The sequence below is a fragment of the Sus scrofa genome, chromosome X (genome assembly GCF_000003025.6).
Source record: "Sus scrofa isolate TJ Tabasco breed Duroc chromosome X, Sscrofa11.1, whole genome shotgun sequence".
Classification (NCBI taxonomy): domain Eukaryota; kingdom Metazoa; phylum Chordata; class Mammalia; order Artiodactyla; family Suidae; genus Sus; species Sus scrofa.
Window position 1 is genome coordinate 47,534,710 of NC_010461.5, and position 15,862 is coordinate 47,550,571.

The following is a 15,862-nucleotide window of genomic DNA, read 5'->3' on the forward strand; positions in this document are numbered from 1 at the left end:
AATGTCTGGTCACATGTTTGTATATACCAATACTTCTGTGTGGCAATGTCTGGTCACAGAGACACTGTGTGCCAGCATCCCTGTGTTCTGTTCTAGTGTCTATGTGTTAGGTATATTCCAATGTTTGTATATTCCAGTGTCTGTCTGTGTGTCAGTGGTTGCCTATATTTCCCAATGGCTGTGTGTATCTTAATATCTCTATAAGTAAGTGTTTGGCTGTGTTCCAGTGTCTATGTATATTAGTTTCTCAAGGTTTCTGTGGCCCAGTGACTCTATGTTCTGTTGTCTGTGGTTTCTATTGCATATTGTGGTCTAGCATCTGCATATCCTTGGCTCCCTGTAAGACTGTGAGTTTCTGTGTCCCATTCTTTTTGCACCCCTAATTAGTCACTATGTTTCAGTGTCTGTATAAGCACATCTCTGGGTGTCCCTGAGCCTCTGTCTGTATTCCCCTGCTTCTATGTTCTTGTTTCTGTGTGTTCCTGATCTCTGCATTTTAGTGTCTGTGCATTCTTATTCCTGAATGTGCTCGAGTGATCTGTGTGATCTAGTGATCTGTGTTATCTAGATCTTTTGTGATCCAGTGTCTGTGTCTCCCTGTCTCTGTGTACCCATGGGTACTTCATGTCTGTGTCTGGGAATGCAATGAACATTTCTGTTTGAGTGTTTGTGCATCCCTTTCTCTGTACATTAGCAACTTTTTGTGTTCCTGAGTCTGCATGCCCCTGAACCTTTTCATGTGATCTAGGACCTAGTGTCTGTGCATCTCTGGATCAGGGCACCTGTGACCCTTTGTGTTCCGGTATCTCTATGTTCCTGTTTCTGTGAACCTTAAGTTTTGCATTTCCCTGAACTTTTGTGTGTGTAAGTGTGTCCCAGAGTTTCTGTATTCCTCTGAGTGTCTCTCTATGAGTGTGTGTGCTTGTGACTCTGCATGTGCCTACTTCCATGTGCTCTTTGTTGGTGAGTCCCTTAGTCTATGCATATCTTGGATTTGGCTCTATATGTCTGTGATTTGGTATTTATCCTACTTCTCCATTTATTTACTCCAGGCTTTTCCAATATTTCTGTATTGTTTTCTTGATGTTGCTGTGACTGTGTCTTAAGTTGCTCTTTGCCTCAATACCTCTCTTTCTTAATTCATGGATTTTTTTTCTGGATTCCCATGACTGTATTCTTGTCTCTGTGGGTCTGTTTGTCAGGGTGTCTCTTTATATCTGTTCCTCTTTCAGTCTTACTCTGTCCCTGGTTTTGTTTTGATCTGACTCACCACCTCTGTGTCCCTGTCTTTGTTTGTGTCTGGTGTCTGGATTCGTGTCTTTTTATTTTTGGCCCTCTATCTCTGTGTCTCTGAGTCTGATTCACTGTCCCCATCCCTTCATTTGCAGCTTGGTTGCCTTTTCGTGTATCTCTATTTCTGGGTATCCCCAGGGGTATCTTGATTCTGAGCCTCTGCCCATTCGCAAATGTTCTGTGTGTCTGTTTCTCTGTGTCTGGGTTTCTTTGTTCCTATCTTGATTCTTCAAGAAGAGTGTCTATTTCTGTCCCTATGTTTAGCCTGTATCCATATGACTATGTTTGTGGGTTCACATCCTCATGTCTAATTGTTCTAGGATCTCTGTCTCTGAATTTCTGTGTCCCTATCACTGTCTCACAATTTTCCCATTATTTCTGGGCCTCTATCTTGCCTGTCCTTATGTCTCTGTTACCTTGGCTGAACCCTGTCTCTTTAGTGGTGTTTGCCACTCTTCAGGTGTCTGCATCCTCATGACTGTCACTGGATCTCTGAATATATAAGTCTGTGCTCTTGTCTTAGTGTGTTCTTCTGCATATGCCTGTACCTTGAATCTTTGTCACCAAGTCTGGGTCTGTGTAATATCTCTGTTTCTATGTCATTGTGGGTCTCTGGTATTATATATCTGTGTTCTCTTCTCACCTCCCACTCTATGTCTTCATGACATCATATCTCTGTATTTCTACCTCTCTGTTCTTGGAGTCTTGGAGTGTAGTCTTGATCAAGTCCCCCTGTGTATCTCTGTGTCCCTAGGTATCACTGTGTGTCTTGACCCCTCTGCTCCTATGTCTGCATATCTGTAAATATCTATCTTTTCAATTGTATGTTGTTGTGTCTCAGTGTCTTCACATTTTGTGTGCCTGTCCCAGAGTGACCCTATTTTTGTTTCCCTGCCTCTTTGCTTGTGATGGGGACAGCACCTCAAAATGAGGATACAGAAACCTGGCAAGAGATCATCTGTTACTCTGGGTGCTGTCACTCTGGCTTCCTGTCCCCCTATTTATATGTATATGTGCCCCTATGTCCATTCTCTTTATTTTGAGATCCTTTGTTTCCATATGTCTCTATTTCTATATCCCCAACCATGACTGTGTCCTTGTTGCTGTTTTCTATGTGTGATCCTGTGTCTTTGGTGGTATGTATATCTGTGTATCTACTACTGTGTAATGAGATCCTTTTTTGTTCATTCATTTAACAAATATTTACTAAGCACCTACTACGTGCTAGGCACAGGGGATACATAGATGATTCAGAAAAGTCCTTGCTCTCAAAGAGCTCACAGTCTAAGTCAAGGATCCATACAAATAAATAGATCATTACTACACAGTATAAGTAAGATTGAATGGATGGGCAGTGAGCTATGGGAATACCGTGGGGGACCGAACTCAATTTATGGGAGGGGTCAGGGAAAGCCTCCTAGAGAATATGACAGCTAAGGCTTGGAGAATGCATAAAATTTACTTGCATGGAGTCAAGGAAGGGAGTCCCACACAGAAGGTAAAGTGCAGGCAAAGGCCCATTTTTGGAGAGCATAGTTTTTTAGAGGAACTCCAAGAGCTTTGAAAATGCTATGGGAGCCAGAGAAGGTTGTGAACAGGACTGTTGACTCGGTTTTTTGTTTTAAGGAAGTCACTTCTAAGGCTGCCGTGGAGTATGGATTGAAGAGAGTAGAGACTGAAGAAAGTAAGGACTGTAAGGAGGCTGGAGTCCCTAAGCCTATAGGTCCATAGATTTGCATGTCTCTCTGTGTTTGTGTGTTTTGGTGTATTTGTGTCATTTAGTGCATGTGTGAGTGTATGTCTTTGTCTGTTTCCATGTGTTTGAGTCTTTGTTCCTGGATCACCATATACCCTTGCCTCTGGATCTCCCAAACTCAGGTCTCCTAGCTCTGGCATTCAGGGGCCCTCACAGGACATAGGCAAAGTAGGGGTGGCCCAGCAGCTGCTGTACATGAGAGCGCTTCACCAGCCAGCAAGAAGCCCAGCAGGGTGGCAGCCTTGGTGAGTCCTTCACCAGCCTCTTGCCTAGGACCACAGGCACATCTGAGCCTTCATGCCTCCTCAGGGTTGGCCCCATAGGCCCTGCCACCAGCTGGATGTCTGCATGCTTGAACTGCCCTAAGGTAGAGAAATGCAGTACCAGTTAGGCAGTGACCCAAGTCCCACTGAGAGGTCTGCAAGGATCCTAAAGCAGGGAACCTAGAAGGATAAGTGGGAGGGAGGATAGGCAGCAAAGGCCTGGAAGAGAGAAGAGGTTGGGCATTGTGGAGGAACCAGATGGCTCAGGAGTTTAGAATGAAAGTAGAGAGCTAAGGTGGATGAGATGGCAGTAGAAGGGGTATAGTCTGGCTTGAAGGAGATAACAAGGCAGATTGGAGGAGTCAGGAGGCTCAGAGGAAGTAAAAACATCTGTCCAACCCACCATCACTACCCAAACTCTGGTGTGGGCCTCTGCCTCAAGTTCTGCTAGTGTCTTCTGACCTACAGTCTGGCTTCCTGCAATCCTCTTTTTTACAGCTGCCTCATGAGGGATCTTTGTAATACTCAGGTCTGACTGTGTCTTTCCCCTGATTTTGACTTTTGTGACTCTCATTGTCTTCAGAATAAAGCCAAATACCACTCCAACTCCATCTCCTCCAATCTCTGTTTTTTCCTCTACACATTTGCTTAGCCTTCCAGACTCAGTGTGGGTCTCTCCCCTAAAGGAGATCTTTCTTGAGCTCCAAGGCTAGACAAGGTGTCTCACCCTAGGTTCCTCCTGCTCCCTGGACTGCTTTCTGTCTAGTATTGATAACTCTCTGTGATCATTATCCATGTCTGGGTCTGTCTTCTCCCTAGACCAGGAGCTCCCCAAGGGCAGAGCTTGGCTCTGATTTCTCTTTGTGGTTTGTGGGTTGAGGTGCTGGCTGTTCACTGTCCTTTCACATTGTCAGGGTCTCTCTTGGGACTGGTGCTCCCTGGATATTGTCAACCTTAGTTACACTTGCCCAACAGGCCACAGGCCAAGGGGCTGAGACTTGAACCATCGACTACATAGAACCCCAGGTGGGGTAGTTGCAGGGTGCTGGGGTTCTGGTAGCAGTCCCGGAGGACTAGGAACTCAAGGTGATGTCCAAGGCGGAGGGTGAGGCGGGCTGCAGCAGCCACATGGAGCTCCAGATGGGGCTTCTTCAGTAGGGCAGGCTGGTCCCAGGACAAGAGCAAGGTACCCTCACCTTGCACAGATATGTAACTTCGGGTGATGGTGATAGTGTAGACCCAGGGTTTGTCTGTAGTAACTGTGATTGTCTGGAAGTAGATACGGATCTGGTCCTTGTGGCCTGGCCTTGATGGTGCCCCAAGCAATTGTCCACGCACATGCAGCCCTAGAGGGAGAGTGGGTGCTGGGAGCACAGTCTTTCACTTGGTCATTCACATGGTCACCCACAGCACAAGAAATGGGAAGTTTCGGGGCCTGAAGTTCAGATGAAGTGGTGCAGATTTGTGGTTAGATCTAGCTCCTGAGGAAAGTGTTTCTACCACAGATCATCTACTTGCTCCTTCCTGTGCAGTGTGTTGGCATGTTTATGCATGCATATGCTTACATAGTGGGGCCGCTTGCATGTACATGCTTGCCTCTGAGTTTGTAAATATGTGTGTTTGGATCTATTCATATGAGTATCTCTGGGCATATCAGTGCATCTGCATATTTGGGAAAGGTGCTATGGTAGGGTAGGTTTTTTTTTTGTTGTATGTTTATGTGTCTCTGGATATTTTGGTATTATATGTATTGGTGAATAGTTTATGTTGTGTGTGTTTGGTTGTGTGTTGGTACCTATATATATCTGGGGATGTCAATGTATATTCTTCTAGCTGTGTGTCATGGTATTTGTGTGCACTGGTATATTTTATATGTCTAGAGTAGCAGAGTATATGTGCCTGTGTGTGTTGAACTCTTGTGTACCTGGATGAATCTGGGGTTATCAGTGCCTGTGTGTCTGAATGTGTTGTCATATGTGTCATTGTGTATATCTGGGCATATACTGTGCACATCTGGATGTATGTTTGTATGTTACTGTGTATAGGTGTGGAAAGTATCAAAATATATGTGTCAGAGTATGTATTTGTGTGAGTTTACTGTATGCCCTGGATTGTTTGTATTCTTGAGTATCTTGTGTTAGAGTATATTTGTGTTGTTTTCTTGTGTCTGGGTACATAACTGTGTGTTAATGAGGTGCACTTCTATGTGTTTGTATTAGTACACAAATGTCTGGAGTGTTGACATGTGCATATCTAGTTGTGGAGTTATATGAGGTAGAGTTTTTGGGGCTCTCACCTGCCTTTAGGTCATCTATGAGCTGTAGCAGGTCCTCTGGGCACCCATCCAGTGTAAAGCAGATCCTCTCTTCTGAGTGTTGGATGTGGATCACAAAGTGGGGGTCCCCATCCACTACAACACAAGAGACACAACCCTGAAGTTAAGGCCCTAGAAGGAATTGGAGAGGAAGAGAAGGAAGGAGAGAGGAGGGGAAGGTAGGATACCATGTCTATTATCCCAGAGAGACAGACCAGCACCAGTCCCAGTGCACAAGTTGTCCACTCAAACAGAACAGTGAGGGTGGCTGGCTTACCTGAGGATGAGAAAGTGAAGATACTTGGCAGTGTGCCTACAAAATAGAAGGGGACTGTGTTGGTTAGAGACTTACCTATTGCATTCCTAGGAACTCTGGACCCCCTGGCCTCTGAATCACCTCCTCCCAGATAAAAACCAAATTCTTCAGCTCAGCATTTAAGTCTTTTCTGAAATTTAGTCCTGCCTACCTCTCCACTTTTCTCTGCATGATCCAGCCCAACTGAGGTGACTCTTCTTATGAATGCCTGTCTTATCTTGCTAGTGATCCTTTGCTTCTGTTTTTTCCTGCCACCTGGAAAGTTCTCTTTTCCTTTAGCTACCAAGGATTGATTTCTAGTTTTTTTTACAGGCCAACTCAAATGCTGTTTTCTCCTGCTCTCTGCTTGTGGTAGGTATAATTCTAAGATGCCAACCCCCCAAAATTTCCCAGTGTATACACCCTGTGAAATCCCCAGGACTGTGGTATGATGAGCTATCACTCTCATAAATAGGTTAAGTAATGTGGGCATTTGATAAAATAGGAAGATTATCCAGGTGGGACTGATTTAATTTCTCAAGCCTCTTAAATCTGGGTCTAGAGGTCAGAGACAGAGAAACCAGAGAGGTCTGAAATATGAGAAGGATTTGACATGAGGTAGATTCTCCATGGCTGTTTTTGAAGATGGAAGGGGTCATGTGGCAAGGAATGTGAGAAACCTATAGGACCCAGGTGGCCTATAGAGCTGAGAGTGACTGCTAGCCAACAATCATCAAGGAAACAGGGATCTCAGTCTTATGAAGAACTGAATTCTTCCAGCAACCTGAATGAATGTGGAAGAGGATGAAAACTTAGTCTACTGAACATCTTGATTTCAGTCTTGGGTGGCCCTGAGCAGAGAACCTAACTAACTTAGACTTCCTGCCAATAGAACTGTGCGATAATTAATGGGTTCTGTTTTAAGCTACTACATTCATGGTAATTTATTATGCAGCAGTAGAAGACTGATACATTTCCCCTCCTCTGGGCTCAAGCAATGCCTATGAAATTCTAGCTGAATGGACGTGAAAGCTCAGGGGTCTTTGTCAGGGGAGCTCTTTGTTCACCTTTTGCCAGTCCTGCAGAACTTCCCTGAGATTCCATGCTGCCTCTAGCTCCTCCAAGGATTTCCTCAGAATTTCTGTCCCAATGTGAATTTTCTGCCAAACACAAAACATATAAAAGAAATCGTTCACACTCTCAGGGCAAAGATGCCCTCGGCCTACTAAAGGGCACATCTTCCTTCTGATCAGGAGAGTTCTCATTGGCTTTCTAAATGGATCTGAACATTGCTAAGACTGAGACCTTAGTTCTCCATTTCATCTTAGTCCTTTAAGCTCAGTTATGTTAAAAATTCTTCCTTACAGCATTTATGCATGTATTCGACTGTTCTTTTATTTATTTATTCAGGCACTGTTTAAGCATCAGGCATATGGTAGTGGAAAAGGAAGTCTTATTTCTGACCTGGCGAACCTCATATTTTACTTGGGGAGGCAGACATGAATGAAATTATAATTACCAATGCTGATAAGTGCTATAAGAAAAACATAATATATTGACTAAGGGACTTATAGGTACTTGATGTAGTCTGGGGTAGTAGGAAGGGGTGAAAAGGACATTTGAGCTGAGATTTAAGACATGAGCTGGAGTTTGAGTGGCAATTGAAGAAATGAGCGTGGTAGGTAAGGGTCAGGGCAAAGCAGGTGAGAGCAATTATCAAGCAGGGGATACAGCTTGGTCCCTGAGTAGAGGCAGGGGTGGTGGTATGGCCGATTGGAGGAACAGAGAAGCCAGTGGGGCTTGAGTTCCGAGGGTGAGTAGGAGAAGATGAGGGGAAAGAAGTCTTGAGATAGAGGACAGGTTATGTAGGGCCTTGTAGCCCATAAAGAGGACTTTGGACTTCATTCTAGATGTGATGGGAAACTCTTGAGGGGAGTTAAGTAGGGAAAGGACATGAAGTGATTTATGTTTTTAAACGATTCCTTTGGCTACTGGTGGAGAATGGCAAAGAGAATCTCTCAAGAGAGGAAACAAGAAGACCAGTAAGACCAGTGAGGCAGCTGTAACAGTTTTCTAGGTGAGGCACAATGGTAGTCTGCCCTAGGATAGTGTCAGTTGGGGTGGTGAGAAGTGGGTACATTTGACAAACATATTAGAGATAACATTGTCAGGAATTGAAAATGGATAAGATATTGGGAGGGAGAATGGTGAAGGATGGGATATTTCAAGGATATCATGCCCAAATTTCTATCCCTGTGACTTATTGCCACCACCGGCTAGCTCTAATCCTGCCCTATAAGGTACCCAGGAAATGTCACTCCTCTCAGGAAAGCAGAATAGTGAAGTGGTACATCACATTCAGCATGGGACCAGATTACGTAGGGTCAAATCTCTTACTAGTTTTGTGATGTGAAACAAGTTGCTTCACTTCTCTGTGCTTCATCTTTCCCGTGAGTAAAATGCAGGTATTAACAGTTTTTTGGTGAGGATTAAATGAGGACTACAAGTGCAACATGTAGATCGCTACCTGCACATAGGAAGAGCTAAAAATGTAAAGTGTTATTATTTCACAGTCTTCTGGAAATTTGAAGGCAATTTTCACCATCCTCCCAAATTTGTATAGCCCTCACATTAAGCAAGGCTGTTCATAGTGCACAAAAGAACCAGTCAGACCTGCTTTTCCCAGTAATAAGCCACATCCCTTCTCTGCTTGAGAATCGTGAGCAAGTCTCTTGTCCAACAAAGCAAGTGTCAAAGCCATAGTTTAGCTAATGTGTTTCTGTGCATACACAGGCTTAACATCCCTTCTCTCCCAGAGCCTATGTGCTGAAGCTCAGAGAAGTTAAGTTGCTGGTTCAAAGTCTAAAAACAAGCAGCTTGGATCACAAGAATATGTATAAGATTTGTACACTTTTAGTTCCTTGCACTCCCCATTCATACTGCCCTCTTGTGATTTGGCCTTTTCCCCATGGAACTCACCATCTTTGTCAGGAGTGAGGAAGGTATAGAAAGTTGGTGTATTCAAGGACTCCACAAACTTGGACTCCACCACTAATTCAGGCAGCAGCTCTAGCTCTTCAGGGAGAAGGAGGAGGCTGACTTCCTCAGGGAGGGCACTAGAAGGTGGCAAGACAGGCAGGTTTGGGGGACTGCCTTCTGGCATAGGCCCAGAGCTGTTGGGTAGGCCCATTGTCGGAACTTCTGACACAGATGGTCGCAGAATCTGCCTGGTACCTTGGAGCTCTAGAAGTAGGTCATGTTGATGCCAGAGCCTTCCAAGGGGCAGCAGAGAGGGTAGGGTGGGGTGAAAGGGAGTAGGGAGGGGTTCTCCAAGGACAGAAATGGTCATGGTTCTGCTGGGACTTGTGGGACTTGAGATTGTGCTTGGGAGTGTGCTTAGGCTCTGAGGAGGTGGGGGCCTGATTTTGGCAGATCTGGGGGTTAATGGGATTTTAGGTTTATTGGGGGTTGGGATCCTAGTTTTGGAAAGCAATAAGCTTAGGGGAGTTTGGTGAAGCAAGACACTGGGTTTAAGAGGTGATGGGATTTTAGAGGTCTTGGGTAAGAGGATCCTGGGTTCAGGGTATGGCAGGTTGTTTGGGGTCTTGGAATCAGGAACACTTGCTCTGGTTTGTGGTGGATATTTGATGATCTGATGTGTGGAGACTCCAGGCTTTGTCTGTGACAGGCTTTTGAGTGACTGCGATATGAGTATCCCAGGTTGGGGGTGTGATGGGCCATCTAGTTTAGGTTGTGATGGAACACCTGGTTTGGAATGCAGCAGAGTAGATTGTTTCATGGAGCCAGCTTTGGGCTGGGATGGGCCAGGATTCAGCAGTGAGGCTTGTGTCTTGGAATTCATGGGTAATAGGGTGCTAGCATCCTGGTGTAATGGCATGCTGGGCTTCAGAAGCAATAGGGCATTGGAATTTGAGGGCACAAGGGAAGCATGTTTTGTCCTGAATGTTAGCTGAGCCAAGGTGCCAGAATCCTGTTGTGCTGAGATTTTGGCCTTTGGGTGTGTGAGGTTGGATAGGGTACTAGGTTTCTGATCCAGTGGCTCCAACTCTTTGGAACTAGGAATCTTCCTTGCAGAGGCAGGAGTAGTTGAGGTTAAGTAGAACTTTGGTTTCACAAGCCTTGATTTGGGAGAAACCTTGGGCACCAAGGTTGGCTGGGCTGTGCCTGCCCCTAGGCCATGCCTGCTAGTGGACGAGGGTGTGATGGTGCCTGGTCTATCTGTGATGAAAGTCTGTATCCTGGGTTCCTCACTGGCTTCTTTGGGCTGCACCATGACCAGTGAAGTAAGAGGTGTGACAAAATTGTATTCAAGGGACAGGTTGAGGGCTTTGGCAGCCAGCAGGTGGCAAGTGGTGGCATCATGAGCTTGGAAGCGTGCCTCCAACAGCTCTCCAATGGTGATGTAGGCCCAGAGGCGATGTATAAAGTGGGCTACATTGGGGGCTGGCTCCCCTTGGCAACCAAAGACCTTCTGGCTTCTGTTGGTGGCCACTTCATTGTGGCGAGCCACAAGAAGCTGACCCTTGGGGGCTGTGGGCTGCCAGACGGATGCTCAGTTCCTGCTCACCTGGCTGCACTTGACCTGCCACCACCAGCTCTGAGCCACCGAAGTAGTTGGGGAAAAGTGCCCAAGGGGAGGCCCCAGCCAAGCCACCTAGGTAGTCCAGACATACGTCTGCCAGCAGAGGCATGGAGAGCTGTTCATAGAGGCCCTCCAGCTGTGGGGCTGCATCTGCGTCCTCATATATGTGCCTGGCTTTTCCTCGGTTCTCCGGGGACAAGCAATGCAGCAGTGGGAAATAAGCATCATCTCCAAAGGTCAAGCTGAAAAGGGACACCTTGTTGCCCAGTGCCTGATGGATGTTGGAGAGGATCACACTGGGGGTTGTCACGCCAGCTGTGGGCTCCCTATCTGTCAGGAAGATGATGAGAGGGATCCTCCCCATACTGAGGCCCCTCCCAGGCTCCTGGTTGTTATGGTTCAGCACTGAAGCAGCTGCCAGCAGAGCTGCATTGATGTTAGTCCCTAATTGGAGAGCAGACTGTGAGACCATGGTTTCTAGTAACTTCTACCCCCATTGCAGACATACTTGGCACCTCACCAACTTCCCAGGCTCAGTCATATCTCTTTATCTTTGCTCATACTGTTTCTACTGCTTATCCTTCCTGACTCCCCACCCCTACACAAGCTCCCTGATATCTGACAATTGAGCCCACATTTCCTTGGCTTTTATCACTCCCTGTCTCAGAATGCGTTGCCTGTTTCCTGGGGGGATGTCTCATTCTCTAGTCAGATTAGCAGCTCCCCAAGGATAGCATCCCCACCTCAATACTACAGGGAGAAAAAGGGCTGAGTTGTCAGGAGGTGGTAGGTGGGAAGACTTCAGTAACTGTCTGAGAGAGGATTGATCAAAAGCCAAAATCAGGGCAGCAACTTGCTCAAATGCTTGGGAAAAAAATCTAGATTATTGATAAAAATAAAACAAGAGTTTTAGCAAATTATTTTGAGCATGTGCTTTAAAGAGGAGGAAACTCAGGCCCAGAGAGGAATGTGGCCTAAAATACATGAAGAACTGTGTTCTTTCCACTATGCAAAAGAACCCAAAAGGATGAAGGAACATATTTGTGTAAAATGTAATAGTGATAGTTCAGATACTGTGAGAGGTGAAGTGGATGAGGGAATGAAGGGAATGTTTCAAGAATTTCCCATGTCACCACAGCCTGCCCATTTGGGTGAGTACGTCTCACACTTACAACCATCAGCTTCCGTGTGGCCCAGATAGTCCTTGGCACTGTGGACATTCTGGATGGTGGCCTGGATGGAGCCTCCAGCTTTCCAGACACTAACTGTGTCAGAAAAGGAGATGATGTTGAAGTAGTCACTGACCTGCAGCTTACCAAGGATCACATTCATGGCCTTTTTAGTCTGTGGGATACAGATGAAGTAAAGAAGATGGACCAAGACCTGACGTCTTGCTCAGGACTGAGAGGCTTTTTCTAAATGTTGTATGGTTTTAACACTCTCTGACTCCAACGCTAAGTCTAGGATTCTCAGGTCAAAATGCCCTATAGGTGCTAATGGCCCAAAGCCTAGAACCTCAATGTCCAATGGTAACTGCTAGCTACATGTAGCTATTTAAATGTAAATCTAATTTCGTTAGAGAAAAATTAAAATTCTGTTTCTTAACTTGCCGTAGCCACTTTTCAAGTGTTCAATAGCCACATGTGGCCAGTAGCTACTATATTGGATACCTTTTAGAATATTTCCATCATCAAAAAGTTCTATTGGACAATGGCGGTCTAGAAGTTTCAAGCTCTATGCTTTCAGAGCACTAGGATTCATGTGCTCTATGTTTCCTGAACCATATGACCCAGGATTAAACTCTAAAGTTTAAGAGCTTTGTGATTCTGGGTATTTACAGGTACCTCTCAACGACTTTGCATGCTTTGGTTCTCTGTTCTATCTAAACTGTTCTACCTCATCCCCTGTTTCTTCCAGGTTGGTCTTCTCACCAGCTCTCAGATAACCTAGATTCCATTTCATCTCCAAAGCTTTGCCCTTTATATGCAGACCTTTCCACTTCCCCTTTACTTATATATAATGATTTTTATTTTTTCCATTATAGCTGGTTTACAGTGTTCTGTCAATTTTCTACTGTACAGCATGGTGACCCAGTTACACATACATGTATATATATTCACTGTTCCTTCTCTGGGCAGCCCTTTCTTCATTGCCTACTCTGACCTATGCTCTTCGCATCCAGACATTACATGTTCCAGTCTATTTGCTGACTATCTTACATGGAATGTTTTAATTTTCCATATAGATATCGAGTCCTTTGAGAACAGAGTGCTACTTGCTCTTGGCTCCCTTCTCCATGACAATACTTAGTACAGGGCTAGGCTCAGGGAATAGGGTATGGAAGTTCTAGTATTAGATACCATTTATAGACACTTGCTATGTTCCAGGCTCTGTACTACAGATGCATCAGCTCATTTCATCCTCATAGCAACACACAGAAGGAAGTACTAACATTATTCTCATTTTACCGAAGAGAGATCTGGCAGCAGTGTAAACCTTTGTACTTTGTCGTTCTGAACCACAGAGCCCATGGGACATAAGGCTAACTGACCTGTGTTTTATCAGATTGTAACCCAACTAGGGGAAAGGAAGTATTGAAAACTGTCTCCCTCTAGCCTTTAATGCATGGGAAGGAATATACCCAGCTCCAAACCTTTTTAGTCTTCCCATGTAAAGCAGGAAAAAAGCTGAAAAAACTCAAGATTCCAGGGACGCAGGTGCCCTAAAGGACTGAGTACCAAACATAGAATTATAGAATGCTTCTCCTCCCTCCATACATAACTACCATATCAGCTGGTTTCCTGTGTGAAAACAGGAGGTTACAGCTGAAAGAAATGGAAGCCTGTACTCAATTTTAGGAAAAAGTCTCTAGGATAACTCAAGACAACATAGGAGACAAAACAAGGACTCTATAAGCAATTTTAGCCTCTGACACCTGCAAATGCAGCAACAAGAAGATACAACTTAACTACTAGCCAGGGAAACATAAAACCTCACAATAAAGGCCTATTTACCTCAGTTCCTTTTTACCTCATACCTCTTGTCTGGCTTTCAACAAAAATTTACAAAGCATGCTATAGGAAAAAACATAGTCTGAAGAATTTAATCAGAACCAGACTGATATGGCAGAGTTTTGGAATTAGCAGACCAGGAATTTAAAATAAGCATGACTAATATGCTAAGAGTTCTAATAGGGAATATGAACAACACGCAAGGTCAGATGGGAAATATAAGCAGAGATTGATACTCTAAGAAAGTGTAAAGTAATGCTAGAAATATAAAACACTAACAAAGATGAATAATACCTTTGTTGGGCTTATTAGGAGACTGAAAAAGGCCAAAGAGAGAATCAATGAATTTGAAGATATGACAATAGAAACTTCCCAAACTGAAAAGCAAGAGGGAAAAAAAAGGATGAAAAAAAATCCAACAGAATATCCAAGAACTTTGTATAAGTACAAAAGTGTAACGTGTAATGGGAATACCATAAGGAGAAGAAACAGAGGAAGTAACAGAAGAAATAGCTGAAGGAATAACAGACACAAATTTTCCAAAGTAAATGACATCCATCAAACCACAGGTCCAGGAAGCTCAGAGAACACTAAGCAGGATAAGTACGAAAAAAAATGTACACATAGACATACCCTATTCAAACTGCACAGAAAATCAGAGACAAAGAAAATCCTGAAAGAGCTCACAGAAAAATGGCATTTTACTTATAGAGGAACAAGAATAAGAATTACATTAGATTTCTCTTGATAAACCATGCACAGGAATAGAGAATGTAGTGAAATATTTAAAATATTGAAGGAAAAATACTTCATGCTTAGAATTCTGTATACAGCAAAAGTGTCCTTCCAAAGTGAAAAATAAAGACCTTACCAGCCAAACAAAAATTGAATTGTCAGCAGTAGATTCATTTTGAACAGCTAAATGTTAAAAGAGTTCCTCAGAGAGAAAGAAAATGGAATAGCTCAGATACTTGAATCTACATAAAGAAAGGAAGATTGTTAGAAAGAATAAAGGTAAAATAAAATGTTTTATTTTAGCTAATTAATCTAACAGATAATGATTTGTTCAGAATAGTGATAGTAACATTGTATTCAGTGAATATAGCTTATTGATAAGTGAAATTAATAACAGAAATGTTATAAAGGACAAGAGAGAGGAATTGGACAAGATACCTGAACTATGCATGAAGCTGTATAGTGTTATTTGAATGTGGACTTGGACTAGTTGTAAAGGCACATCGTAAACTCTAGAGCAACCATTAAGAAATTTTTCTAGCATAATAGATATGCTAAGAGACAAGAAAAAAAATGGGTTCATATGATACACGTTATTAAAACCAGAGAAGGCAGAAAAAGTGTAGGAGACCAAAAAAAAAAAGAACAAGGGAAACAAATAGAAAACAGTTAATATATAGCAAATATTAATCTAACTATATCAGTAATCACTTTAATCATGAATTCTCTAAATACGGAGGCTGTCAGTGTTAATTAAAACAAAACAAAACCAAGACCCAACTATATGTTTTCTACAGGAAACCCATTTTAAATATAAAGACATATGTAGATTAAAAGTAATGGGATAGAAAATATATATATCTTGCTAATACTAATCAAAAGAAATCTGGAAGAGCTGCATTAATTTCAGGCAAAGTACACTTCAGAGCAAGTAAATTATCAGGGATGGATAAAGAGGTGCATTATATGAGAGTAAAGGGGCTGATTCTCCAAGAAGACATGACAATTCTTAACATATATTTACCTAATAATACTCAAAATACATGATGCAAAAATTGATAGAACTGCAAGGAGAAATAGATGAATCCACAATTATTGTGAAAACTTTCCTATATCGGAAACAGACAGATTCTGCAGGAAGATCCAGAGAATCCATAAGGACATTGTTAAACTAAACAGCGCCATCAATTCATTGAATCTAACTGACATCTACACATGCTTCATCCAACAACAGCACAATGGACCTTCTTCCTAAGCTCACATGAGACATTGCTAAGTTAGACTACATTATGGGCCATAAAACACACTTTGACAAATTTTTAAAGAATATAAATCATACAGAGTTGTTCTCAGACTCAATGGAATAAAGCTAGAAATTAGTTTTAAAACAGAAAGACAGCTGGAAAATCTCAAAATAGTAGAAGATTAACCAACATGCTTCTAAAAACATAACCTGTCCCTTGACAACAGGAGATTCTCAGGAAATGCCATCTTCTATGAGAATGTGTGACCTGTCCCCTGAATTCATTTCATGACAGGAAAGATTCTGATCCACTTAAAATCAAGGCATCTTCTATCAGTTTAAGATGTAG

At 43.2% G+C, this 15,862-nt stretch overlaps 1 protein-coding gene across 1 annotated transcript in view; it reads right to left on the reverse strand.

Annotated features, from left to right (window-relative positions):
* The window catches only part of ITIH6 (inter-alpha-trypsin inhibitor heavy chain family member 6), a 46,511-nt gene continuing 33,848 nt past the window's right edge, over nt 3,200–15,862 (reverse strand). Inside the window, 8 exon segments of the mRNA XM_021079839.1 lie at nt 3,200–3,411; nt 4,281–4,658; nt 5,609–5,722; nt 5,904–5,939; nt 6,989–7,081; nt 8,901–10,473; nt 10,475–10,968; nt 11,697–11,868. Coding sequence (XP_020935498.1) covers nt 3,200–3,411; nt 4,281–4,658; nt 5,609–5,722; nt 5,904–5,939; nt 6,989–7,081; nt 8,901–10,473; nt 10,475–10,968; nt 11,697–11,868 — 3,072 coding nt within the window.